Here is a 26083-nt window from a genome sequence, read left to right as displayed (position 1 = left end):
GGTTATACTACCTACAAGTATCTTCTCCTCCTGAATTTAGCTCTCTGCTGCAGAGATTTCTAAATAAGAGATTTTTCTGTATTTTAATTTAATCAAAATGAAAACTGAAAGTATTTTTCATGAGGAAAAACAATAGAGTTAAAATTAAGGATGTTATAGAAAAGAGTGAAGATTTCAGTATTAACTTAGGAGTTAACCTCCTTTGGGATGAAATCCTAGACAGTTTATTTCTCCCAAATCTTGATGTGGCGTGATTTCATTGATTATTAACTACTTATTTTATGAGCCTTCTTCAGGACTATATCTAATCACATTAAACCATCCTGACCTCTTTCCTTCTTCATTCAACCAATAACAATTGCCCACTAGCTTTTCATAGTATTATTGATATTTATTATTGAAACGGATCTTAGGCTAATACACTGCTAAGGCCAGATTTCAATGGAGAATTTTACCTTTGCAAAATGATATGAAAAATAAATCTTTCCTTTTATTTATCTGTCACTGCTAATTGTATTGACAACTGCAGCTTCTTGGCATAATAAAAAAGTCAAAGTTAGTAATACCACAAGGATTCTAAAACTGCCTTGATAGCTTGCTGTCTCCTATCACTATATTCATGATCTAACCACTATAATGTATCAATTAACTGACCCCCAAATAGCACATAGGTGTAAGCCATAAATACCATGAGGATCCAGGAGCGTATGCTTAGGAAAACAAGCTCCCATGTCCAAATGTCTCCTCCTAATAACCACCCATGTGAAGCTCTCAGACAAAACAAATACCAATCCATATATTACTTAAGCAGTTTAATATGTTACTTGACAGAAATTAGGCTGGAGACTAGAGGAAACCACCCACAGTGATCCTAGAGTCTTGGTTGGAAGGCAAAAACACCACAATTCTAAGCTGTAGCTTCAAACATCTACAGGTTAGAATTGGTTTGTTGTTGCCAGCTGTCAGACTCACTTCAACATCTTCCTGAAGAATTTACGTTCTAATCACTGACTACATTAACAACTGCCACTTATTTAAGATTTACATTCCTATGGGTTAATCATTTTAACAAATAGTTTATCATTAAAACCATTGACCTAGCCCAATACTCTGAATTAAATGTCCTGATTAAGGTAAGGAGGAAAAAAAGAGTTTGTGGTACTTCTGTATACATTGAGGTAAAACATGACCATTATATACTTTTAAGCAGGGAAAAGCTGGTTATATATAAAATAGTCCTGGTTTTGTTTTTAAAATGTATGTTTTTAAAAAGTATGTCTCTGTACTAAATATATATGCATAGGAAAGAATCTGGCGGTCCAGATGGTACTTATGGTGGAGGAAGACTGGGACAGAGACACTACAGGCAATTTCCCTTTCCGCTTATCTGTCTAAATTGTTTTGGACTTTTGCAAACAATATTTCTGTATTAATTTTATAATCAGAAAAAAAAAAACCCTTACTTTCCACTTTGAAAAAACATCTAATAGAATAAAGCCTCCTTGCTTGCTGAATTGAAAAGAAGAATCTAAGGGCAGAGGGAATAGGTATAAAAAGAAGTAGCCACACAGGAGGGAGGGTATGCATTGCCTGTGGTGCAGTCAGTGACGCTGAGGCCATGTCCAGCGAGGAGGGCAGCCAGGGAAGTCGGGACAGGAAGGGTGAACCTGAATGGTGAGAGGCAAAGAGCCAAACCAGCAAGAAGAGCGTAGAAAAGCACGAACCAGCCCTGTTCTGCTCCTTCAGGTCCTCAGGCTGGCCGGCTCCTCTATCCTGCTCAGCCCTCCATTTAAAACTTCAGAAGCTGCCCCCCCAGCACTGCTGACCCTCTTGACTCCTTTCTGCTTTATTTTCTCCGTAGCACTGACCACCACCCCTTCTACAAATGAACTTACTCAGCATGTTTATGGTTTACCAACCACCACTAACACGTAAGCTTCAGAGGGCACCGATTTTTCTCTTTTGTTTCACTGACCTAACTCTGGTGACCAGAATTGGGCCTACTCTTGTTTTTACTACTTATCAGCTGTAGGTGGTGGGAGTCTTACCTCATTGCTAGGACCCTTCCTTTCCTTCAGGCACAGTTCAAGTCCAATCCATAGTTGCTGCTTGAGTTAAAGAATTGCTAAGAAGACTTGAGTACTAAGCACTCTTCCATGTACTTTGCATGCTTTTAGCCCCAGAAGGCTGGAAGGCACAGGTCTTTCCCCTTCGGTTTCCCTCCCACCCCCAAGGCTTCTGTCCATTTTTTTTTCACCTTCTCTTCATGTATTCTTCACCTCGGTTTTTTGAAGTCATCCTTTATTTTCCTATTCCACTACCTTAGCTACAGCTAGCATGTCACTTTTACACTCGGCATCCATGTCAACAAGACTTTCTACCAACTATACACACGTGCACCACATCGTAGTCATCATCATCGTCGTCCCTGAAGAAGACAATATTTCTAACCAGGGAAGTCTTCAAATCCTAGCTTTAAGGACTGGATGATTTAAGGGAGAGACTTAAAACTGGAATTTAAACTTAAATCAGTATGGGCAATTTTATACTAATTTAGGCTTATCTTGGTTCAAGTAAAATAATAGGTGTCTAGAGTCTCTAATAAAGGTCCAATCTTATTATCTATTTGAAGTTAAAAAGAAATTAGAAGAAAAGGAAGCTGAGAAAAAAGAAGAAGTTCTGCTGGTTGAGCCTCCCCCTCCTCCTCCTGAGCCAGAAAAAGAGAAGGAAACCCCTTCAAAAACTCCTCCTGCAAAAGGAAAACCACCATCAGGTGATTGACAGAATAATTTATAATCCTGTTTGTCAGTTTCTTATCTTCACTTAGAAAAGAATTCTAAATTGCAGTACCAGTGCACTTACTTAGATTCAGACTTAAAGCAACTTCAATTGTATGAAACCATGTTACGTGCTCAGGTGGAAGTGGAAAAGTCCTTTGTAGCTAAGAGCGTGGAGGGAACATGGAGTCCTCAGACCCAGTTCTTCTGATTCGAATAAGGCCACGGATTAGAATAGGAAGGGCACAGAGAATAACCAGAAGGAACTTACAGCAGCTCAAAAGGACAGACGTCTGTCTGTGGAACTGTAGACTGATGCTTTTGTAGAGCGAGAACACATTCAGAAAATGAGAGGTAGTAGAACCAGTTGTTCACAAGAATAAGGGAACAAATCAACAGCCTTCATCAGGGTCTAGAATTCATATGTAACTTCATTATCCGTGTGAGTACATGTGATAATAAAAGGATAGAAATGAGCACCTGGAATCTCAGGAAATGTATATGGTTGTAATTTATAATATATACACTTAAAGAGTTTGTGTAGGGAGTACTTTTTAGCTTAAGTTCTTTCTACACCCTTAACCACGAAAGACCATTAACTTAAGGGGTAGACAATAAACATAATGACCAAAGTGAAGTGCTCAATTGTTGCAGTGCCCGATACTGGTAGCATGTTAGTATCAGTCTGATGCTATGTATAGGAAGCAACTATGGTTCTCGTGTCTGGTTTTAGCTTTGTAAGTAGCTGGCTGTGCATTACCACAAGTCTACCCAGGAATCTTTGATCTTGTGTCAGCATTGTATTTTCAAATTCCAGAATCTTTGTGCTTCATGGACATTTGAGATGGATGTGAATTTTTAATTGAATTTATTTATATTAAATAAATTTGAAGACTAAGTAACATATATCATGTTCTATTTAAAGACCATTGTATTCCAATAAAATGGGGTTTGACTGAAGGCAAAACACACAAATTCTAAAGAAATTTTTTAAATCATATGAACAATAAAAATACAAAACCATGAATTAAATATATATGCCCTTTTCCCACTACCTCATTAGGAATTAAAAAAAAATTCAGAGGTCTGGAGGAAAAATAGAAATCTTTAAAACACTGTTTAGAACTGGGGAGAACAGTTGTCACAGTGACTCAAGTAAGCCTAGACTCATCCAATGTAGTCTTTTAAGCTCTGACCTTTCTGTCCTACCATGACCTTCCTCCCTCTCTGTCTGGTGGCAATCTGGGGGACCTGTGTACCTGAGCCATTCCCCAAAACCAATCTCTCGCGTTCCTGGTTACAACACAGTTCAGTCTTTAAGTTTCTGAAGTTTGTTTATGATTTTAAATTTGTATTCTTGAGCGTCTGGGTGGCTCAGTCGCTTAAGTATCTGCCTTCGGCTTAGGTCATGATTCTAGGGCCCTGGGATCAAGTCCCACATCGGACTCCCTGCTCAGCGGGGAGCCTGCTTCTCCCTCCCCCTCCACCCCTGCTTGTGCTCTCTCTCTCTGTCAAATAAATAAATAAAATCTTTAAAAAATAATAATAAAAAAATAAAATTGTATCCTTGAATACTGTGCATGGAAGGAATAATAAAGCTATTGTTGCTTAAAAGAGTGCTTGCATCTGTCTCTTTTTTTCACTGAAGAGAGGCCTAGTGCCTGATCTTTAAAAACTTATCCACATGTTAATCTCCAGGGGCCTAATTACTACCTTCCAACAATAACGTCCTAAGGGAAAGAGAGCTCAGTGCTTGTGGGCATCAAGGGGGCAATAGAGGGAGGCAGTGAAATGGGCGGCCACCCTGACAGCTCAGGGAAGCTTACTGAAGCAATTTTAGGAAAGTTCCTGTCAGGTTTGTTTATTTTTATTTAAATAATTAACATTTTTTTTTCAAATTAAACGTTTTCAGAAATGAAAGTCTAAGGCTTCTGAACATGTCCAGCTCAAACACCCAACTACAATCTTTAGAAGTTGAAATGAAAAGAGGAATTATTTACTAAATTATTTTTCAAAAAATCAGGGTGGAAACAGAGTAAAGAAGGAGGCATAGGGCTCTCAGTCCAGGGACAGTCATTTTGTCCCTGTATGATTCTGCACTGTATGTAGTTCTACATTTTATACCAAATGTACTTGGGATTAAATTTGAAGGAGTTCACAGTTAGGTTCCATTAAAGGGTCTATTATCAAATCCACTATCAAACTTCAGAGTTTAACTTAAAACTAGAGTTGTCAGTGTGACAGAATATAGTAGTACTATAGCCATGCTGCTATTTAAAAATAATTTTTGAGATTTCACATCTATTTTAAAACTGATTAAAAAGAAAAAAAAAAAACAGATAAAGTAGAATTAGACTTGCTCTAAATAGGACTTGCCCACAATACTTTATAAATTTAGTGTCTTTTATAAATTCAGGTATCTCTGATTGTAATTTATTTTCTCTGTTGCCTTGTTTAGAGCTAGTTTAGAGCTAAATAGTTGGTTATCCAAAGTATTGTTATTAAAGAAAATAAGAATTTATCTAAATGTTATTGTTATTATTAATAAGCTTATTTCTAAAAAAAAGCAACTAGTTCAAATGTTTGGTTTTTGTTTGTTTACTTATTTTTGAATTTGGTGGTTGCTGTTTGGATACTTAAAAACTTTTCACAGAGGCTAACCAAGTTTCAAGGCTAATCTTTTTCTATGTCTTATTTCTATGGAGTCTTGGTTGTTGGTTCTGAGAAGTTTAGATGTAACATGCGTTATATATGAACACGTTCTTATAATTATCACTTCTAAATATAAATAATAGGTCAGACAGGTTATCTCCATCATAGGTATTTATTTATTTATTTATTTATTTATTTGACAGAAGGAGAGGGAGAAAACAAATAGGAGGAGTTGCAGGGGAGAGCGAGAAGCAGGCCTTTCACCGAGCACAAAGCCTGACATGGGGCTTGATCCCAGAACCCTGGGATCGTGACCTGAGCTGAAGGCAGCTGCTTAACCATCTGAGCCACCCAGGCACCCCATCATAGACATTTAAATTGCCCCATATGTCCATCTTTCTTTTTTTCTTTTTTTTCATTTTATTTTATTTATTTTCAGTGTTCCAGAATTCATTGTTTATGCACCACACCCAGTGCTCCATGCAATACATGCCCTCCTTAATACCCACCACTAGTCTCACCCAAACCACCACCCCCCTCCCCTCCCAAACCCTCAGTTTGTTTCTCAGAGTCCACAGTCTCTCATGGTTTGTCTCCCCCTCCAATTTCCCCCAACCCACTTCTCTTCTCCATCTCCCAATGTCCTCTGTGTTATTCCTTATGCTCCACAAGTGAAACCATATGAAAATAGACTCTCTCTACTTGACTTATTTCACTCAGCATAATCCTTTCCAGTTCTGTCCATGTTAATACGAAAGTTGGGTATTCCTCCTTTCAGATGGAGGCATAATACTCCATTATATATATGGACCACATCTTCTTCTTTCCAATGAAGAATAAACTGTGGCCCAGGGCAAAGAGAAGATAATGATTGAAATTGTTTAGTGAATAATGTGGGATGTAGGGTATTTTTTCAAGGAACTAATTCATTATTTGGGATGCCTTATTGACCTATTGATGATCAGTTTCCCATTTTCCCCCTTCCAGTATAGTTTTGTACTAGAGTCCAAGGAATCCAGCCAGATCCAAACCATCCTCTACATTGCAAGCTATGGTCAATGCAAAATGGAAATGTAGAAATCACAAGGCATGAGGTCAGGAAAAGTTCAAGGAAGCACCATCTCAAAACAGTGTGGTTATTCAGCTCTTCTTCAAGGTGTTTTGGCATCATTCCTATTACAGATTTAGTAGACTAATTGTGTAAGGATAATTTAGTTGAAATAAATCAAAATCGAGCAATATGCATCAAATGAACTCATAACTAACTTTTAAAATGCTGCAGCTATGTTGCATTGAAGAATTTACAATCAAATCCATTATCAAATACTGATACTAAAATTAGGACCAAACCTCTCAGTGTGACAAATTGAATAGCACTATCAGGGCTGTTATTCAAGAGTTTTAATCCAGTATGTCTTCAGGTTAATTTTCGCTCACAGTAAAGACATCACTAACGCAACTGTTTATCTGTGAGAAATAACATTTGATCACGTACAAGCAATGTAGCCCAGGATATGAACGAAAATTGTCAATAATGTTTATGTCTCGAATTTTGTTTAGAGTCCTTGCATGGTAAGCAAGAATCTCTTCAGGAAGGAAAAGGGAAGAAAGGTGAGACTTCACTCAAAAGAAAAGGTACTCAGATAAAGATAGACGTGGTTCAATGTAATTCTGCATTTCATAACTTCCTCAGGGAAGAGAGCCAGATTTGTTAGTCGTATCCGACTTCTCTTAGGCATTTGTAAACCATAAGTCCTTGCCAAAGAATATAACCTCCGTCATTCTGTAGCCTGGATTTTAGCAAAGGTCCTGCCAAAAAGAGTGATGCTTGTGGGGAATAATTTAGAGATATCTAGTATATAGAATATTCACTCATCATAGAAATTATAGGTGTTATTCTTGGACTAGGCTATGGCATCAGAAAACTATACACTGACCCATATTTTCTCAAGCTCTCATCAAATTGCCTAATCTGATATGCCCTTTGGTATAAGGTCCTCAACTTCCTTCACAGTGTAACATACCAGTGGATGTGAAACTTTCATTATACCAATAATAAGCTCATACTTCATTTTCTGAGGGGATAGTATTCCCACTATATCATTTAATGGCCTCTATATGAAGTCCTAGGTGAGAAATTTCATTCAGAATCAAGGGACAGGAAACCTTTTCTTCTTCTGAGTGGTTAGATAATTAGCACATATAAATGATAATATTTCCTTTTCTATTTTGGCTGTCCAGTAGTTCATAACCACCTAGTGCCCGTATCCGTGCAAGGGTACTTCGATCTCAATGTCTGCTTTCTAATACCTCTCCCGGCTTTGACCTTCTACTTTGAGTTGTACTTGTCCTCACCCTAATTTCTTGTAATTTTTCTGTATTTTATTTTAAGTGTTTCTGTGAAATAAAGGGGACATAATTTTTAAGTAATTGAGAGTTGGCAGAAGAAAATCCTAGGTTCTTAAATGCAGATTAGTTAGATTTATGTTGAAGCTGCTATAACAACCAATTAAAATTGAAATGCAGTTATAAATATATACAGTTGGCTTTCTCAGGGTACATTCAAATGGGGTTGTAACGAGTGTGTACCTTTCTTTAACTTTTTATTGCAAATTGCCAAATGCAGTTGCAACCCAAGAGTGTGCAGGTTCACAAAATGATGGGCTGAAAAAGATCTTTATTTTGCCAGTTAAAAAAAAACATAACCATGATTCCAAAAGAGAATCTCACCCTTCTCTGATTATATAACATGATATATAATTAGAGCCACCTGGTGAGTTAACACTGAGCTATAAATTTTAACTACAATGTTAAGGGCTATAATTTATGCTCAGCTCTACCCATTTACAATTAGGAGAATAATTTTCATATTTACATTATTTATTCCTTGCTTTTTCATTGTGGTCAACAAAAGCAAATGAAGGATCATCATAGAATCTTAAAATGAAAAATTAAAAAAGCAAATTAAATATACTATGCACATTAGTTACCAAATCAAGTTAAACATAATAATGCACATGCTTTAAGAGCATCCTTAGTTAAAAGAATACACATTCCAAATAAACCATAAGCAAATACAAGTCCAACCAGTAAAATTTATACACTGGAGCCATGCAGTTAGCTCAGTTTAAATAACTAAGAATTTTCCAACATTTTTTGCTTCTATATTACTGAATTTCTATTGTGTTTAATAATATTTGAATAAGCGAATTTGCATTCATAATTTAGAAGTCTTTCTATTACATAGAAATGCTGGTTTCCAGGATGTGTCACACGTTTCCTCTTTAAAAGGAAGTTACAATGTTAATTCTTAGTATTTGAAACTAACATCATTGGAGGTGAACATTACTGACTGATTTATCTGTTTATCTCACAGGTCATTTGATACCATTATATTAAAATCATCTCTTCTGGTTTAAGGAGCTGTCTCCTTTCTTCTTTCTTCAAACTTATCTTTATTTCCTGTTGTTGACATCTTTAACTCAGTCCTATTCTTCTCTGCATCATTCTCTACACTTCTCCCAAAATCTTGACACTGAAATGCCATTTGCCAAGTGTATTCTAGTGTTCTTAAAGCCTGTCTTACCCTCCAACCCATTTGCCATTGTCCCAGCTTACTGCTTCATAAAACACAACTTATCAACCCCAAGACCTTACCTACCAGTTATTAATTAGGGACTGAATGAAGCAAGTTTTCCATAATCAACTAATTTTCAGAAAATACTGAGTTATGCCAAACTAAAAAGTTTTTAATGCAGGATTTAAAAAAATATATCAATTTGCATCTCTAAAGAAGTAGGAGATGCAATATTATATTATAGAATTCTCTCTTAGGAGAGTATCCCCTGGGGCTAGAGTTTTATGGACCAAACACTGAGGGAAAATATTGTCTTTAGTTCCACTGGCCTGCCCATGTGTTGGCGTTGGCATCGTTCCAGAGCTTGCCTTCTGACTTAACTTCTAGTAAGAGAGGCTACAAGACCACTTAGCAATAAAGAAATGTCAGTGTTATAAACACCAGTAGTATTTAACTGAAAGGCCATGGAAAAAGATAAAAGGGTAATGAAATTGAAATACCTGGCTGCATCCACCAGAGCAGTGGCTCTTTGAACAATGGCTCTTTAAGTGTGGCGCCTGAACCATTAATATCATGTCACCGGGGGACTCAACTAAAAACACAAATGCTTGGCCCCGCCCCAGACCCACTGAATCTAATACTCCTGTAGGGCCCAGCAATTTGTGTTTTAATAAGCCCTCTAGGGAAGTCTGATGATGGCTAAAATCGGAGAACAATTAAACTGCAGCCCAAGGATTAGTCCTCTACTGTAGCCATTGGAATATCAGAAACATTCCATATTTAGAACATATTATTTATATGTTCCCTCCCCCCAAAAATGTTTAAGTTGGATTACAATTTAGAAAAAAAACATATATATGAACTATTTCTATCTCAACATTGAATGGCTACACTGAGGACTAAACAGTCTAGCTTTCAAGTGAAAGCCAGTCTCTCCTTAGAAACTGAAGCTTCCATGTGGTCGGTTGAGTGGTACTGAGAAGGACACACCCCTGTTACATTGCAGATGCTGGCAGATTATGCTCAAGTCCCTATGGCATAGATACATTTTTATTCATTCAAATTTTGTTTTTCCCCTTAGCATTTTCATCATTAAAAACCTGATTAAAAATGGAATCAGGGGCGCCTGTGGCTCAGTGGGTTAAAGCCTCTGCTTTCGGCTCAGGTCATGGTCCCAGGGTCCTGGGATCGAGCCTCACATCGGGCTCTCTGCTCAGCAGGGAACCTGCTTCCTCCTTTCTCTCTCTCTCTCTCTCTTTCTCTCTGCCTACCTGTGATCTCTATCTGTCAAACAAATAAATAAATTAAAAAAATCTTTAAAAATGGAATCAAAGCATAATGGTCCAAAAAGACTACCTGGCTCGCTCAGTTTTCACTGAATGATCATATTTTAGAAAAGAAGAAAGAAGAAACTCATTCCAGTCTCATATTTACAATTGCAAAGTTCTTCTTCTTAGGAATTCTTCTTAGAGAATTTCATCTTAAAGCAGACACAGTGTTATCACTTTTATTTCACCAGATTCAGGTCAAATAATGGAAAATCATCCTATCAAATAATGAACATTGTTGGTTATTGCCTGAACAAAGATTTTCTTAAAAATCTTTAAATGTAAAAAGATTGGGAACAACTTCAGACCTGTAGATAATGGGTACCATTTAAATAGTAAAGTCACCTAAACGCTCCATAAGACATAATTGACAATTTCTCCTCTACTTATAATCTATATGTTTTTAACTAACATAAAAGTGTAAGATACATTATCATTTAATAATATTCATTAAGGAAGTATAACTATAATTATTCTGAAGATAAGTGTAACTTAAACAGAATGAATTTCTAAACCACAATAACCTTGATCATTTAAGGAAATATTAGGCTTTCTGAGTTCAGCTGCTTTGATCAATCATAGAATCTGTCAGACCGGAAGAGTGCCATGCCACCCAACTGACCTAGACTCCCTTCTTGACACTCTCAGGGGAAGTGAAGCGTATGCCCTTTCTGGATTCTGAACTGAACATTAACTAGCATTATTTCTTTTCCTCCTCTTTCTCCTCAGAAACCCTGTGTCTCATTCAGGGAATGTTGGAATATTCAGGAGCTACGGTACTCTGACTCCTTCCCCACATCCTTCACTGACTCTGGCTGACTTACCATAACCTCCTTCCTCCCTGCTCCTCCCCTGAGCTTCAATACAAAAACAACAAACAAACAAAGGAAACCTGAGAGCACCACTCATAGAATACTTATGCTCTTTCTCACTCGGGATGGAGAATTTAATTTACTAGTATTTGCAGTAGTAAATGAAATGCACTTTACAGTGTAAACTTTGTTCATTATGGAAGCAAGGACGGAGAAAAAAATAACATATCAAGTTGCTTTTCATAGCCAACTAGATAACAGACCTGAATAGCTTACAAAACAAACAAGCAAACAAACAAACAAACAACCTGTTCCTGATCTTGTTGGTTAATTTGGAGACTTTAGAGAATGGGGTTTTTGATTTGGTAAGGCTCTCCAAAATTGCTTAATGACTTTCCTGAAGTCCACCCTAATCCTAGATTTATTCATCTACCAGAATCTGGTTCCATTCATCTACTTGAAATGGAATGATCTAATATGCATATTTAAGGTTCTCCTAAAGGAAAATCACCAGGAGGGAAAGGATCAGTAAAGAAATCACCTGCCGATTCTACAGACGTGTCACCTGTTCCCGTAGTACCTCCACCACCTAAGCCAGGATCTGAAGAATGGGTCTACGTGGATGAACCGATTCCTGAGGTATGGCAGTTTAGATTGAAGCTTGTAGAAGCGAGCCTTTCTCTTGTTTGTAGTAACATTCACACCATTATTTGAACCACCCAGAAGGCCTTTTATAGCTGGTGATATGTATACTCATCAAAAAGCCGAGGTGAGGGCACGTGTGGTGATGAGCACTGGGCGTTATATGCAACTAATGAATTGTTGAACACTACATCAAAACTTGATGATGGACTATATACTGGCTAACTGAGCATAATAATAATAATAATAAAAGCTGAGGTGAATTTTTGAGACTACTCATTGAATCCCATTGTATCCTCTCCCTACTCCTTCGAGTTTCTGAGTCATGCTTTGAACAGCTATTAAGTGCTGAAAGCAGGAGAACAAATGGGTTCTGTAAGGACCAATTTTCTCCCCAAGGACAAGCAGAGATGCAGTTTCCTGGAAGAATGACTTCCTCAGAACACATATCCAGCAAATTATAGCCCTCCATCCATGTTCTCATGCCCACATTATAATGCTTTCAAATGAAGTTTAACCTCTGACTTCTCACAAATAGAAGAAACTTTTTGAAGCTAACTAAACTAATAAAAGAACAAGTCGCTGTCTGGCCTGAGAACTTTAAATAGGTACGCCAGAATAAAGCAAAGAGATGCCCCAGGTGAACCCTGGAAAATTCCTTCAGTTCTTTGTTCTCTGACAACTGCAAAGCCCAGTCTCCACATAGGCAAAGTTGGTTGTTTCAATAGAAAAATCGTCTTTAAAAAATCACCAAGAATGGTCTTTCCTTTCCCACTTTTTTCAAAGACAAATTGCTCTATAAAAATGCAGCCCCTTTTTTCTTCACTGCAATCCTCAGTGAATTCCTACTCTCATGAACTCTGAGCACTGACGGCCTGGGCCAGGCATTTGAGACCCAATCATGAATTTCTGTGGTTGTGCTGTTGCTATTATTATTAGTTTTTCCTAGAGAAATGTCTTATCTCCCCAATTAGATTATAAACTCTTTGAGAGAGGGAAGGAACATGTGGGATAATTGATTATATTCAATACAGAATCAAGCACAACATAGATTCTTGATGAAGCTCTAATGATTTAATTAATTTACATTGATAAGGAAGTTAGAACAGAAAATATTCGAAAATGAGAACATTAAGTGATATAACTATAGATGTGTATAATACCACTCAGCCAAACAGAAGCTACTTATTGAAATAAAAACATTAAAAAACTTGTCATAGAATCAGGATATAAATGGTTGTTGGGAAGGAGATAAAATTAAAATGATATTATTTGGCAGGGTCGGGGAGTGAGAGACAAAAACATTGAAATCTAATCCTTCACTCCAAACCTTGAAGCTCATGAGAGAAATAAATTCGTACAGGACAAGAAGGAAATAGAGGACAGAAGTGAAAAATAAACATTAACATTGAGATTTGGCAGATCTTCTAGCAGTCATAATTCTGGCAGAAAACAGATGATAATTTAAGGAGAGTTGAATAAAGTATCAAAAATAAGGGAACATATAAGAATCTGATTATTACCCCAAACAAGGGATGGCTGGGAGCCATATGGCTTGTAGGCCTGAGAAGATGGGGAAAGGGAGCACATGCTTGGAGGACCTCTGTGCGGAGAAGGCCATCTGGCAGGAGTTGAGGCTTTCAGTAGAAGGATGTAGCCACATACAGTGGGCAGCAGAAGACAGTGTTCTTCCTGCTTTCTTCCTGCTTTCCCATCCCTTGCCCTAGAAGATGGAGGGCAAGGTTGTTTCTGGAAGTATAAGATTGTTCAAGTTAGCCATCCAGGGCACTGAGCAGCCCAAAGAATGAAGAACAGGAACTTGGTCTGAGGGGACAATGGGAAGATATGCCGTACAGACTTCTACTTCTAATAGCCTAAGTGAAATCATGTGGAGAATGTATTTTGCTACACTAGAAGTAGTCTAGAGCCTTGAAACAAAGCAGCCACAGAATCCACTCTAGTCATTTTTCCAACCTTAGTTTCTCACACTTTGGCGGGTAAGCTACAGAGCTTACTTGTCAAAGAAGAAGAAAAAAGACAGATGCCCAGTTAAATTTGAATTTCAGATTATCAATGAATTTAAGTGGGCCCCCTATACTTTATCTGGTAACCCTAGTTCCAGGCCTCCCAAGGACCCTCATATCTATCTCCCTCAGTAGGGATGTGGATGGAGAGAGACGAAGGGTGGGAGGAGAAGAAGGGAAGAGGGGGAAAGCTAGATTGAGAGAGAGAGAGGTTGAGAGATTGAGAGAGATTGCTTTCAGATCTGGCTCTCCTAGGTGGAGGCAGCAGCCAAGTTCCAGGAGAGCCTGGGCCCTACCCCCTTCGTCAGCCGTAGGAGGGGTGCAGAGAGAACGGAGAAGGCAGTCAGAGTGAGAAGTCTTTGCTTTTCAGCTTCTGGAGTTTTGAAGCATATTTACTTTGGCTACTGATTTCCTATTATACTCAGTCTTAGCCAGTGATATAAGAAGCCCACTTAATTGGAAAGTATAGATATTAACATCTAGTCACATCACAGAAGTTCAGGTGCCCAGGCCCAGAAAATATTATGTCATAGAGACTGGAAGATCCTATACATATGAAATTATCAATACCTCATAGAAATCACAGAGGATATGGGAGATTCCAAAAGACCAGGTATAGGTAAATACCTAAATGTTTAATAAAAAGCTGATGGGATTTAGTAACATACAGACAAATACTCCAGACATTAAGTCCTGACAAAATTTGAGAGAAAATATGGAAAGTCTGACTTCTGAGCATGTATAAACTACAAAAATGACCACCCAGAGCCCATACAGGTTCACTAAGTCCTGCTGAACTGGCCCATTCCTTTTCCTTGACAGAAAAATTGAATAGATGGATCAGGAAAGTACCATAAACTTTGTATATCTTAAGTTCAAAATAGTATTTGACAATTTTTCATGACGTTCTTAAAAAATGAGATCTGTGAGCCGGGTGTTACTTCACTTAGGTCAATTGCTAAGTGGTAACTCTCCATGCACAGAGTGTGAATTAATGGATTCAAGTCAACTCAGAGGGAGATATTGTAGTGGGGCTTATTTAAAATGATCTTTAACACCATCCAGGGTATGATGAAAAGTAGAAACCAGAGGCATGAGCAAGGGGGGGAAAAAAGGTGTTAAAATAATGTCAGAGGAGCATTAAAGGAACCATAGATGTTTAAGTTAATAAATGCATTCTTCAAATGTGTCTGGACATTAAATCATAGACTTTTAGAACTAGATGGAGCCAGCCAGTCTCCTAAAAAATTAACTGATGATAAAATTGGATTCAGATGAGTTTACATAGTAAAATTTATCGAGGACCTGCTACGTACAAATGCTGTACTAGATGCTGAGACTAACAAAACAAGCAAGTTTCATCCTGAATCCCAGCCTACATCTCCCCACTGTCTTCAAATATCTGAGAGGCAATCATAGGGAATACTGTATGAATGTAGTCTGCCCTTCTCCAAAGGGCACAACTAGGGCTGGGGAGTGGGACATATAGGAAAGCAAAGTGCTGCTCAACATAAGGGAGACTTTTCTAGTAACATAGTTATGTGACACTGGAGGACCTACCCTGAAATGTATCAGTGAGATCCATGGAGGGACCATTTATCTCCACTATTTGGCATTTCTCAATTGGAAAGGAGATTAACCAAATAATCTCTCAGATCCCCATGTATAATTCCCCAAGTAAATAAATGCATAGCCAATAAGGGAATATTTAGTACAGAGAATTTATATTGAATATAACATGTATCTTCAATTTTATTACCTTTTGATTATTTCTTAGTTTTGGTTATTTATTTGTATCACCAAAGGTAACACAAACTTTCCAATTTTCATGGTACACACAGCAAAGATAAAACCACTTGGGCAAATTCAAAGAAATGACTCATCACCACCCTGACATGAACCCTAGATATTGCCCATGATAGGCAGTTTTCCAACCTGCGCAAAATATGACATCTATTTAGTCGTTCAATAAATATTTCTTGAGCACCCATTATGTCCCAGACACTGTGGTGATTATAGGAAAAACGGTAGAGTGGTGACTAAAACAACCATTGTTCTCATTGCTCTTTTTTTTAGAAGATTTTATTTATTCATTTGACAGACAGAGATCACAAGTAGGCGGAGAGGCAGGCAGAGAGAGATGAAGGGAAGCAGGCTCCCCGCTGAGTGGAGAGCCTGACTCAGGGCTCGATCCCAGGACCCTGAGATCATGACCTGAGCCAAAGGCAGAGGCTTTAACCCACTGAGCCACCCAGGCACCCCTCTCATTGTCTTATGAGACTGATATTCTAGGGGCAAATGTGGACAAATGAACAAGCAGTTGCCATTAATGTCAACCTTGCTATAATAGGAGAAAGAACAGGGCTTGAGATAGAACTCTGGAATGTCAGAGGATGACCTTCAAGACGTTGTGGATCAGGGAAGAATTTCTGGAAGAAATTTATCTGAACTGAGACATGAAGAAGTATTTGGAATAGAAATTAGCAGGCGGAGGAGTCAGAAGGAGGGGCAAGAAGTTTCACAGAGAATGCTTTAGACAGTTGCATCTGGTTCTTGTTTTTCTTGCTTCATTGCTTGTTGCTTGATATTGCTTATCTTGTTCTGTATTGCTCTTTTGACTTAATTCGTTGGAAGAATTGTCACTTTGAAATGATTAATTTTATGCTTTACCATTTAACAGGAAATACCTTCCTTTTTAGTACCTTACTGGGAACTAATAGAAAATTCCTATATAAACTCCATCAAAATGGTACTCAGGCATCTGAGAGAAGAACAGCATTCAGTGATTTCTTACTTATATGAAATTAGGTAAGTAAAGATACTTATATGAAATACTTATAAAAAGTTACTTATATGAAATATTGTCAGAAATACTTATATGAAATTAGGTAAGTAAAGTCAGAATTTTGTAGTCTACAGGCATGGCATGTGAGCTCCATCTAATTCTCTTATTGTCTTACAGAACAAATTTCCAGCATTTTCTACGGCGTCCAGATCACAAACAAGATTTTGTATCTCAATGGCAGGCTGATTTCAATGCTCTCCCTGATGACCTGTGGGATGATGAGGAAACAAAGTCTGAACTACACCAGAGAGTAAATGTAAGGAAACCTGCGACCTGCTGCACTAGGGTCTTCACATACGTGAATATTGTACTGTAGAACCTAACTTATTCCCTTCTTTTTCTGTGAAGTGTGGGGGTGAGGAGGGAAATGGTTTGAACACTTACCTGCCAACTTTCAAGAGCAATGGCTCTTCTAAACTTGAGTTCAGAATGAAAACATGGTGGACAATACTTGCAGAAAGAGGATCCAAATCCAGCAAAGCAAAAGCATTCTTGGCATCTGTTTTGTAGCTTCCTAACCCCTTTGTTCGGCATTGTAACTATCTCTATGACTGGCATTAAGCGCATGCCTACCTTGAGTGCGGTCATAAGGATGGATGATGTCAGGGAGAAGAGGAATGAGGGAACTTCATGGAAAACCTAAAGGGCAGCCAATATTAAATAGATCCTTTGAGGGAAGGTACCAAATCTTATACATCTTTCTCTCTCCAGCAGGCACCATACCTAGCACTTAATAGACAGATTTTCATAAGTTCATAAATGGAATCTATTATGCTGATGTCTTAGAAGAAGACTTCTGATGTCCAGGAAGCCTGATTTCAATTAAGAAATTAAAAACATTAAACTTTTAAAAATATCAATTCAAACAATAAAGTAGAGAAGCTTCTAATAAGAATAGTCAAGGAAAGAAAAAAAAAACTTTAAGTAGAGATTCGGATAGATCCCATAGTTTTTGACTTTATAGTTATAATAATAATTGTTATAACTATAAATTATATAAATATACATATTATAAATTATAATTAATTTCCAAATAGTGTCAAATTGCCTTATTGATATTCTCACTGGCCACATAATTATTTTTTAAATGTTTTGTTTCATTTCCAAGTGACAAATGTTGTTATTGCTTAAAACTTTGTCCCTTGATTCTAATTCTGTTGCATTGTGATCTGAAAATTAGAGGTTTTATTTTAATTTAATTTAGTTATTTTAATAATATTTTAAATTTATCTAAATTTTTAAGTTACCTGAAACATTAATTTTTTTTTGTTTATATTCCATGGATGCTAGAAAATAGCATATAATCTCTATGTAGAAGGTTCAATAAGTTTTGGCCAAATCAACCTTGTTAATGTCATTAGACTGCTTTTTAGCAGTGAATTCTCCACAGAAGTATATTATAGAGAAACTTGAGAAGTTCTAAAGAGTAAAACTGCCTTTCCTTCAGGCCCTATGTCCAAACTTAGGTTTAGGGTGGGCCCCACATATCACTTTCATTTTTTAAAATGTCATAAGTAATTCTGATTGAGAAAATTACCCTTTTATATCTACATAATCTTGCAAAAACTAATGGAAGTAAGTTAAAAATCCCTATGATGGTTACATTTCTATCCATTTGCCTTGCTTTATAGATTGCTTTACAGATTTTAATGTAGCAACATTAATAGCTAACCTGAACTTGGTACAGTGCTGGCACTGTTTTCTTGCATCCTCAGGACAACCCTCTGAGATGGAAACTAGTAAGAGTCCCATTTTATGGATGACAAAATATGGTGAAATAAGTGTCAGAGCTGGGATCTGACCCCACACTTCCAGGCTCCCTAGCCCATGCCCTGAAGAGATCGTTAAAACCGTTTCTCTGATGCAGCATTATTTGGCATGTGAAGAAACATGACACGCTACCTCTTCATGGTCTCCTATACTCTTTACAGTATAAAATAACCATTTTTGCACCAAAGTACTTCTTTTGTATTGAATTCTACTATATCTAATATCAATTCTGTGTACTTGCCTTATTTCGTATTTGTATTTGTCTTGAATAAGTTTTGACTTTGACCTTTTTGTGTCATTTTGTTTTATGTGAGACTCTAGTAAGCACCATATAAATTGAACTTTGGCTTTTGACCCAATAGAAAACCTTTAAAACTTTTTAGAAGAGTTCATTTTCCATGATTTTTGTCTGCACAACCTTCACAATTAATAGCCATGAGTTTTTCTTCAATACAACCCACTCTGATTATTCAGGAATACACAATAATTCCCTAATTCTTGCCAAATGAAATGTGAAAGCCAGCTATGCCTCTGGGTAAGCCCAGACCCTTTCTATGCTTGGTCAATGTCTTTGTTCTTGGCTTATTTCATTCCAATTCTGAGAAGTTAATGGAGAGGTTCTGCTATTGTACTGTCCCCACTCTGCCATCAGAAATCTGAACCACAAAAATGTTAATACTTGCCAAAGCCTCACAGTGAGGCAGGAACAAAAAGAAAACTCTTCTAGCTCTCAAAGATGTACAAACTCTTGGTAAGCACAAGCCAGTATGCATTGAAAGTCTGCCAGAGCATTTGTGGAAACACCATGGAGATAATAAGATCAGCTCTAAAATGATGGTGTTTTGTGCTGATACTTAGCATAGGGCTACAAGAATGGCTGTGATATTTTCATTTTATGTGCAGTTCCCTGAAAATGCCAAGAGTTCTATTAATACAATATCACAGAACTAAAACCCACTGTGGTCACTGGAATGAAACTTCTTTGCATTAAGATGCCTGGCTCCACCACATGGAAACCATAGCCAAATGACTTCACCTGTCTGGGCATCAGTTTTCCCACCAGAACGTTCTTCCTGGTTATTGTAGCAATCAGCAAGGTAATCCATGTAAAGCACTTAGCACAATGCCTAACGCATAATAATGTTCAATACTTTATTATTGTGGAAACTGTCACATTTTGATTGACTGTATATATTTCATTAATGGGATATTTTATTAAACAGATGTTTTATTGCATGGATAATATGATATCCTTATAAGATTATAGTAGTTTTTATTAACTAAGGAATTATTATATGCTAAATAGTATGCTGAGTGCTTTATATACATAAGCTAATTTATTCCATATAGCACATCTGAAAGGTAAGATATAAAGAGACTGAGACCTGAAATGGTGGTGTAGATTACTCAAGAGCACAGGCTCATATTCTCAATCCACCACCTACTCATGGTGTGCTTTTCGGAAGACAACCTCTCTGTGACTCTTCTGCGAAATGAGCATTATAACATAGTACCTCAGGTTGTTGCCAGGCATTAAATGAGTTAACATAAGGACAATGACTTATGTTCTGACACACTGATGCATGTAGAAAGATCCAGTTTATGGTAGCTATTGTCAGTTTTGTTATACATGTGGCAGAGCTGGGATCTTTAAAGATTCTTCCTACTGTTGGCTCTTTGGTACAAACCTAATTTTTGGACAATCCTATTAAGCTCAGACAGTATTTCTTGGTGAATGAGATGTTCCACTCATATTTATTGAACAAACTTATACCCTTGGATTAAATACAGCTGCATATTTCCTCACCAACAATACACATTTCCCAAAAAATTCCCTGAAAGGACTTTTTTATTTATGTACTTATTTTGAGAGAGAGAAAGAGAGCATGAGTACATGGGGGAGGAGGAGGGAGAGAAAGAGAGTGAGCAGTGGGGGAGGGGCAGAGAGAGAGAGAGAGAATCTTAAGCAGGCAGAGCCTGTTGAGGGGTTTGATCTCATGACTCTGAGATCATGACCTGAGCTGAAATCAAGAGTCCAATGTTTAAATGTCTGAACCACCCAGAAGCCCCAGGAATTTTTCAACTAAACAAATTTTCTGAAAAGGGATTAGACTGCTACATAAAACATAGCCACCCATAAATAAAGTGAGCTGCAGTGGACTTGTGCTGGACATGAGCATATGATATGGTGAGCTGGTCTAATAAAGTAAGGTGTGGCATAGAGTGGAAGCAAAATAAATATTTGTTGAATAAGGGAATAAAATGCATGAGTGCATTAGGTCTAATTTTCTTTGGAAACATTTTTAAGACAGGCAAAGGATTCTAGTTTTATTACACTGCGACAACTTGAGCCGTGATGTAAAGCATAACAGTGAGATTTCTTTCTGCTCAGGATTTACGAGACCGCCTGTGGGACATCTGTGATGCCCGGAAGGAAGAGGCTGAGCAGGAGCGTCAGGATATCATTAACGAGAGCTGGTTGCAGGACTCCATCGTAATAAAGATGAACCATTTCTTCTCACTAATGCAGGTAAGAGCAGCTCATCAACAGCCCAGAATCTTGCCTCCATAGCAATGTCCTATCCCTCCTTTTACAACTCCTTTGGGAGAGTGAGGGGCCCCTTCAGGCTCCTTTTACTCACAGCGCTCTGCCTGGCCTGAGCTGCAACTTGCTGAGGAAGTGAGCTGAAATAAATCTTTTGGCCCGGGAACAAACAATCACTAGAACTGGGAGCATCCGGGTGCCTGGGTGGCTTAGTCGGTTAAGCGTCCATTTCTTGACCTCAGCTCAGATCTTGATTTCTGGGTTGTGAATTAAAGCCCCATGAAGCTGGGCATGCTACTTTAAAAAAAGCAAAAACAAACAAACAAACAACAACAACAACAAAAAACCTGGCAGCATCCCAAACAACCACCAACCAGTTTTGTGTCCAGATGTCTTAGAACTATGGAGGGGCAGGAGAGTTGCTGTCTATACTGGTTGTTACCCTGTCAGCCTCTCACAGTGGACACCCAAAGTGGCCAGCAGAGGCCCAGGAAAGCAGCTCTGCCACAAAGCATGGGCTAGTTTAACATCAGCGGGCATTTGATTCCAGAAAATAAGTTTATGTCAGGATTGAAAAAAAAACAAAACAGAACAAAATTAAAAAAAAAAAAAAACAAAAAAACCCATTCACCAGAACAACCTCATTAACTTATATTTGTAGCCTATTAAATAAAAATTACAGTTGGTGAGATAAGACTTATTAGTCAACAGATAATAATAGTCAAGACTATTGTCAACAGTGGGAAAGAAAGCACAGACCAGGTCTGGCCACCCAGCATTGGCAGGAAAAAGAACTAGAGTTTGACAGCCGGGGTGTCGTGAGCATCAGAAGCCATCTGTGCTTGTTGATTGGCTTTGCCTGAAGGAAAAAAACAAAAACAACAACAAAAACCCAACATTCTCCTGTCTTCACCTAGTTTTACCACTGAGAGCAAGGTACTCTCAAGGAGCAAGTTAGGCTCCTCCCCTTCTAGAGGAACTGGCAGATAGGTGATGATGCTTACTTTTCAAAAGGATGGTGCCCAGATACTTAGGAAAGACAGTTTTGAGTTCTAAAACTGGCAAGAAGCTTTTTTTTTTTTTTTAAAGATTTTATTTATTTATTTGACAGAGAGAAATCACAAGTAGATGGAGAGGCAGGCAGAGAGAGAGAGAGGGAAGCAGGCTCCCTGCCGAGCAGAGAGCCCGATGCGGGACTTGATCCCAGGACCCTGAGATCATGACCTGAGCCGAAGGCAGCGGCTTAACCCACTGAGCCACCCAGGCGCCCCCGCAAGAAGCTTTTAAAAAGATTACATCTCAGGGGCGCCTGATGGTCCTGGGATCCTGGGATCAAGCCCCGTGTTGCTGGGCTCCCTGCTCAGAGGGAGTGTGCTTCTCCCTATCCCTCTGCCCTCCCCAACCATGCTCTCTTTCTCATAAAAAAATTTTTTTAGGAAAAAAAAAATTAGATTTACATTTAAATGGACAGAGCCAGGATTTATAATGACAATTTTTCTAAAGTAAATTAGAAAAGGGCAGTCAGGACCCTAGAGTTAGGTAGGAGACTATCCAAAGTTTAGCCAAGCTGAGGGGAATAGTAAGCTTGTGTTAGTCAAGCTGTGTTACATGAGTATTTTTTCCGAAGAGCATAGCAGTGAGGGTGGAGAATGGAAGAGGGTATATTTTTCATCTTCAACCAATTGACTTACATGAGGAGATACTTCAGGAGAGCGGGATGTTTAGCTGACAATCCGAGCTAGCACACAGTTGGTGTTCAATAAAGGCTTGCTCAACCAATGACAATTATTGCTGATACTTCCAACTTTCACAGGGACTAGCCCATGGTATAGGGGCAGGCTGGACCACAGGAGGCCAGAAAAGTCATCAGAAAGCTGAGACCCAGGAGCAGCCTCACTGACTACCAGCTCTGGGATCCAGGTGTGGGTTGTACAAAGGATTAAAGTGAGCCTGCCGAGCAGCACTAAGCCACACTGGGTAGCATTCCTGGGGCACTGGATTGGGCAAGGAGAAATTGACTGTTGGAATAGATGTGTCAGAAGCTTCCAGTGGGAATAGCTGAAATCCAGTAGTAAAGGCAAAGGGAAGGAAATTTTTGTGCAAGAGCATTTTTGTGAATCATTTCTTATTAGTCCAAGCAGCACATGCCTCTTTGGGGAATAACACCTAGATAGAAGGTTCTTGTCCTGGAAGTGAATCCACATCTAAAACCAATGAGGAGGAAAGAAGATAACGGACGGGACAGCAAATAAGAGCTGCTCTTTGCTAATTCCTTACTCCTTCCTCCGCATATGCCAGACACTGCTCAAAGGACTTTCACGTACGTTATATTAAACCTTCACAACACCCACATGTGCTGACTTCTGTTATAATCCTTCAGCATTGTTCAGATAGTTGAAGGCCCACCACATGGAACAACAAAGGACCTCATTCTGCACTGATTAATAATTTCCGGAAAATTCATTTCAACTGAAAAATGTAATATAGTGCTTACAGAACTTATACAAGAAATATGTAAAGGTCAGCTTGTTCCTTCTTGTTTACTAACATTCATATTTGCTATTAAAGGCAGAACTAAATCGTTTCCAAGATACAAAGAGACTCCTTCAAGATTATTACAGGGGAATGGAAGGCAAAATCCCAATCGACGACATTAAAAGATTTACTCGAGTCCCCTTGGTCCAACTAGATAATAGAGAAATTTTGGAAAGCCAACTTAGGTAAGGCAGACCATTGCGTTGCACTATAATTAGTTTGGGCATAAAACTTTATGATTTTAAGTTGAATACCACTAGTAAAAACCTGAATCTGCAAATCCAAACTGCAAAAAAACTCCAAAATGGAAACTTTTCTAACTTCAACTTAAGATGATTAATATGCACTATTATCCAAATTATAGTGACTATTTACTCACTTTGCTGCTGAGGTATACTGTGTTTTATTATGAACTACTTCCAAAAGATTCTACTGGCGATATTAGGGAATATAGAGAGTATATAAATTTTGAATTCTGAAAACCTGTTGGCTCAAGAGTTTTCAGCAAGGAATCATGAATCTCTACCACTTTTATGAAAGGTCCCAAGCACTTTTTATTTGTATGTGCATGTGTGTGTGAGTGTCATGTAAGTGAAAATGGAAAGGGTTGTGAGTCTTCTTTTATAGGTAAGGAAATTGAGAAATAGTAAACATCAGTCATATGTGATTTTAACTTTATGAGGTAAAAGACTTGTCAGTAGTTTTACATCAAATTCCAAGCAGAGCAAGAAAATAATTATATTTTCAATCAAACACTTCCATCTAATACAAATATTTGTAAATAATTGCTTTTATAGACCCAGTGGGTGAGGGCAGGAGAAGGGCAAGATCCCAAACCCAGAGAAACTATGAACAGATAGAAAAATGTCTTTAAGATATGGGGAGGAGGAAGGGTGCCTGGTGGCTCAGTCTTTAAGGATTTGCCTTTGGCTAGGGTCATGATCCCAGAATCCTGGGATTGAGCCCCTCATTGGACTCCCTGCTCAGCGGGAAGCTTGCTTCTCCCTCTCCCACTCCCCTGCCTGCCCTCACTTGTGTTCCCTCTCTCCCCATCTCTATCTCTGTCAAAAAAGAAAAAAAAGTTTAAAAAACATAAAAAAGAAGAAATAGGGAGTTGGAGTGGTGGTAATCCCAACTCTAAAACATTAAGAGAGCAAAAAGTAAGAACAAAATAACAAAAGGAAAACTCAAAATCCTTAAAATTGTATAAGTTAATTAAAAATAAATTAATAGGGGCGCCTGGGTGGCTCAGTGGTTTAGGCCTCTGCCTTCGGCTCAGGTCATGATCTCAGGGTCCTGGGATCGAGCCCCACATCGGGCTCTCTTCTCGACGGGGAGCCTGCTTCCTCCTCTCTCTCTCTGCCTGCCTCTCTGCCTACTTGTGATCTCTGTCTGTCAAATAAATAAATAAAAATCTTTAAATTAATTAATTAAATAAGAGTTAAAGTAATATTAAGAGTTAAAGTAATATTTTCTCATGACTGACAAGGAGGTCATGAGAAAAATAATTGTGAAGAGAGAAAAAAAAAGAAGTTAGATTTAAAAAATAATATAAAAGCTGAATATTAAGTTTAAATCTCCAAAGATATGCAATATGTATTGGAGATTGAAAGCAGTATATGTACAAGTATATGTATAAGTATATTGTACAAGTGTGCTCGAGTCAATGCAGGTAGCACAAGTGGCACAAAACATGCATATATTGTGATTATGTTTTGAAGACAGATAGATCTGGTTTCAATCCTGCATGTTATTTACTAATTGTATGAGAATAAATTAGAACAATTTATTCTGGAAGGAAAGTCACCCCACTTCTCTTAAGCCTTGGTTTTCTTATTTATGAAGTATCTATAAAGTAGGGTGATTGTGAATATAACAGAAAATGAAATCCTTAAAGCACTGAGTATCATGTCTGGGGATCAGAAGACTTGAGATCTAGTCTCAGTAACACTCAATAACTGATGACTATTATTAATGCATATTATGACAATAGCCTACATGAAGTATTTTTTCTTCTTATAATTTGTATATTTTTAGTAGTTTTTAATTTAAATTCAATTAATTAACATAGAATGTATTACTTGTTTCAGAGGTAGAGGTCAGTGATTCATCAGTCTTATATAATACCCAGTGCTCATTACATCACGTGCCCTCCATAATGTCTATCACCCAGTTACCCCGTCCTTCTACCCCTCTCCCCTCCAGCAACCCTCAATTTGTTTCCTATAATTAAAACTCTCTTATGGTTTGTCTCCCTCTCTGATTTCATCTTGTTTTAATTTTTCATCTCTTCCCCTATGATCCTTTGTTTTGTTTCTTAAACTCCAGAGTATTATAGCTGTGAGTATTGCATGTTGTTGCTTTGCTTTATTCTCCCTATACCAAAAAGGATTTGAGATGACCTGAACACAGTAAGATTATACATGAGATCTGAGACCCACTTTTTCTCACTCTAGATTTCCTCCATGTAGTCTCACAATGTCCCCATAATGCCCATATGTAAGCAAGAAAACACAAGAAGGAAAGTACCGTCTTCTTGATACAAATACAAAAGAAATGTTTAACTCAGCAAGCTA

The 26083-nt window shown here is 37.9% G+C and overlaps 1 protein-coding gene across 4 annotated transcripts in view; it reads left to right on the top strand.

Annotated features, from left to right (window-relative positions):
- The window catches only part of SPEF2 (sperm flagellar 2), a 167883-nt gene that overhangs the window by 90214 nt on the left and 51586 nt on the right, over positions 1-26083 (top strand). For all 4 annotated transcript variants that reach the window (XM_082724239.1, XM_082724237.1, XM_082724238.1 and 1 more), the window contains 7 exons: positions 2633-2773; positions 6990-7040; positions 11637-11785; positions 16493-16620; positions 16775-16913; positions 20820-20957; positions 23541-23692. In XM_082724239.1, the coding sequence (XP_082580365.1) occupies positions 2633-2773; positions 6990-7040; positions 11637-11785; positions 16493-16620; positions 16775-16913; positions 20820-20957; positions 23541-23692 (898 nt within the window). The remainder of the gene's footprint in view (positions 1-2632; positions 2774-6989; positions 7041-11636; positions 11786-16492; positions 16621-16774; positions 16914-20819; positions 20958-23540; positions 23693-26083) is intronic.

This window comes from Mustela nivalis, assembly GCF_964662115.1.
Source record: "Mustela nivalis genome assembly, chromosome: 3".
NCBI classification, from domain to species: Eukaryota; Metazoa; Chordata; class Mammalia; order Carnivora; family Mustelidae; genus Mustela; species Mustela nivalis.
This window is presented reverse-complemented; position numbering and strand designations above follow the sequence as displayed.